This window comes from Leguminivora glycinivorella, chromosome 8 (genome assembly GCF_023078275.1).
Source record: "Leguminivora glycinivorella isolate SPB_JAAS2020 chromosome 8, LegGlyc_1.1, whole genome shotgun sequence".
NCBI lineage: Eukaryota > Metazoa > Arthropoda > Insecta > Lepidoptera > Tortricidae > Leguminivora > Leguminivora glycinivorella.
The window spans coordinates 8,713,227-8,716,681 of NC_062978.1; the positions used below are offsets into that span (position 1 = coordinate 8,713,227).

Here is a 3,455-nt window from a genome sequence, read left to right on the forward strand (position 1 = left end):
GGTACAGAAATCAGCACTTATTTATGCCGGTTACTGTTAACTTAGTAGGCCGATACACATCAAAAACATAACAAGTGTAATGCAAGACACCTCACCACCTGTCTACAGCATAATTCGTTCTGATATGTATGCAGTGTGCTTATCCTTAACCCATTAAGGGGCTAAAAAATATGATTCAGGCATCATCACATCTTTATAGTCCTTCATGTTAGTAGGATGGTCAAACATTTCACGTTTGTTATCTGGGAACACGGCAGTGCCCCGCCAAGACAGGCTGAGCGAGCGACCTAGGTTTTCTCGAAGTGATTCGTCCTTTTTTTTTTTTATTCTATCTATCTGTCTACAAATCTGCAATTTACTATAAAATGTGTCAATTTTCTTTCACCTGTTTCAGTCGATCTTGAAAGTTCAAACAAAACGTAGGCACATAAGGTTTGCCAGTCCAGGCGTGAAGCGCGTAGTTCGGCCAGTACGTCTCCGTTAGCGACCTGCACGCGCCGGTCCACGTCTCCACCACTAGGAGACTCTCTGAGATTAGTGTCAGGATCTCGCTCTCTTTAGAGTCTCCGTTTACCGCCCACAGCTGCACGTTCCCGAATGTTTTTTCAATTATTTTACAAATCATGTGCCCTGAAATTAAATATGTAGTTATTTGTTTAAAATTGAGCAAAGTTGTTGAGTTGGTTTTAATATTGAGCAGCCAACGTATCGAGTGATTTAAAATGTGTAATCTTAAGCCTTGCCTTTGAGCCTCATCAATTTAACGTCAAAATGTGGTGAATCGAACTTGCGTGTAAGTACAACTTACCCACAACATCAAAGATATGCGTCATCCTGTCCTGAGGGTAGGGTTTGACAGTGATTCTCCAAACATCATCCAACGCTCCCCCTACGTTCTCCACAGCGTCTCGCATCTCCGACATAGGAAGTGATGGCATTGATCTATGAATTGTATGAAACTAAAATACATTTTAAACAAGATACTCTTTGAACAAATACTTACTGAATTTCTTCACTAATATCTTCAAACAGTTCACAAAAGGATGAGGCAGATTCCTTCTCCTTTTTATGTGCATCCTTATTCTGAGCCAGAGTCTTCCAGTAGTCGATTTCATCTTCCACTGATTGTATGACTGAAATTTCAAAACACTGTAAGGGTCTATCCACACACAGGCACGTCACTTGAGTGTGGGTTGCCACTAAATCACATTTCATATCCTAAATTAAGTTATTCCCTATCTTATGGGATGTAGCCCATTGGTAGCGTGCATCAATTGGGGGGTTGACGTCAAACATCAATATTTATTTATTATTTGGAGAACTAACAGCTAACAATAAACTTTTTAAGTAACAAAAATCTAATCTCTCTAATAGGTTCCTACCTAGGCTACTACTACATTTTTTAATGTGTTAAATTAACATATGATATTTGAAGCTCTGAAATGGATGGATCTATTTTGAAGTGTTTTTTATAATATAAAGTAATTCTCTTGTGGTCCAGCTGCAGCATTCTAATTTCAAGCAACAGGAAATATGAACAACAAGAATATAAAGTACATATGGAGAACCCGATAAGTTGAGCAAACTGGTTTTTGAAATTCGAACTATGTGCAATTTCCACAATGTTGTTATTTCAAGGACAAATTATCTAGATTTATCGGTTTTCACCAGTAAACCCTTGATATATAAATACATACCAATAATATCTTGATCCTTTTTCCCATAAGTAAGAATTTTTAAAACAGACTGAAGGTCTGTTAAGTTCTGATGTAGTTTGCTTGAATACAAATCATTGGTCTGAAAAAAAAAATCAGTTTAAGTTTTTTTTTAACTAAATGTGGTAAAAAGTTAAAATATTGCGTTTTAATATTAATAATATATTTTGGGTCTTACAGTAGACAACAGTGGTGAGTAGATTTGCTTCAAAATCAGATACAAAGATGCTGCGGCATTATTTGTCAAAGTTATAATATTTATAGTATTGATTGCATCTTCTTTAATTAATTCTTCTGGGGCTGTTTTATAAAAGACCACTGACTTGGTTTTATCATCTTCTACCTGGAAAGTGGAAAACTACCATTTAATCAATATTTTTTGTGTAAAGTAACATTATGACTTTACTTTCATGCGGCATTATTTACTTTGTTGAGAAACCACAAATGAATATATATCATTACAGCCAAATAAAAAAAAAACATAAATGACACTGAAATTTTGACTCATAGTGCAGGGAAGAGAGTTCAATTGACTTTATTTGAAATTCCAATGCAACTCTGTTCCAATTTCATATTATTCAAAATTAATTGAACTGTAAGTTCTACAGGTTGGTCACCTTGGGCCTTAGGAGGATAAATGCAGGAAAATTTCTACTACTAAGTTATTGGACCAGAGCAAGTTCCATTAGTTGCAGGGTGAGCCCTAACAGAGGAGTACATTTCACTTTTGTCTAAGAATTTCTAGATATATTTTAATCACAATCACATGACAGAAAACTTCATCTGTTAATTTATCACAAGTTAAATAGAGTTCATGAATTGCAGTATTTCTTGAATAGGTACTATCTCGAAACAGACTCTTGCAACACACTGTAAAAGGCTAGTAAGATGATGTTTGGTTGCTAGGCAGGAGAGCAAATAATAACTGTCCCTAAGCCCTTTAAAACAACTCTCAAGTGTTACTTACCTTTGTCTGAAGCAAAATTGAACCTCCTTTTGCTATGCTGCCTTGAAGTAATAATATTTGTGGGTTATGTATGAAGTTATCCAACTCCTCTTCAGAATGACTATCCAAATGTAAGCCATGTCTATTATAACTTTGCTCTAAAATGTTTTAAAATTATTTATTTATGGTTTTGTTATTAGCAGACAGCATATCTGCAAGTATCAATAATAACTTGAGAACGAACAAGAAATGCATCAGGTATCCAAAGATTAATACGACAACAATGCGTACTGACTACTGAGTCGTACTTACTTAATTGGTTGATAAAGTAATGACTGTTAAATGTGCTCAGCGACTTACTTTCATTATAGAAAAACTCTTCCTGTATGCATAGGTATTGTTTAAATAAAATATCAAGTCTAAATCACGGATACAAAAGTTTTTAAAAAATAAACGTTACTTACCGATAGTAAGAGTTACAAATCGTTTTATCTCAGCCATCACATGAAAGTTTTTGGTCGCTAATATAGAATACAGACCATGCGACACCTATTATGCAGTAAACACATCTCTAATCAACTTTCACACGTTTTAGAAATAAAGAAAACAGTAAAAACTTCGCATTCGCATGACGGTATCGGTATTACAAGTCCGCCGTCCCGCAGACTTTGTGATGACATTTCGTCGCTATAGCAACAGACTGTTTAAGATAATGATAAAACTGCTGATATTGTAATAATCTAAAGATATCCTCCGTCACGGCTGACGGCTGTCAGTGTCAGATCATGTCACAT

General features: G+C 35.3%; 1 protein-coding gene across 1 annotated transcript in view; it reads right to left on the reverse strand.

Moving 5' to 3' along the window:
- LOC125229182 (cytoplasmic dynein 2 heavy chain 1) overlaps positions 1-3,231 on the reverse strand; it is an 89,898-nt gene extending 86,667 nt beyond the window's left edge. Inside the window, 7 exon segments of the mRNA XM_048133975.1 lie at positions 386-630; positions 809-942; positions 1,004-1,133; positions 1,698-1,797; positions 1,894-2,058; positions 2,683-2,819; positions 3,126-3,231. Of these exon segments, the coding sequence (XP_047989932.1) occupies positions 386-630; positions 809-942; positions 1,004-1,133; positions 1,698-1,797; positions 1,894-2,058; positions 2,683-2,819; positions 3,126-3,162 (948 nt within the window). The 5' untranslated portion in view covers positions 3,163-3,231.
- Positions 3,232-3,455: the final 224 nt, after the last annotated feature.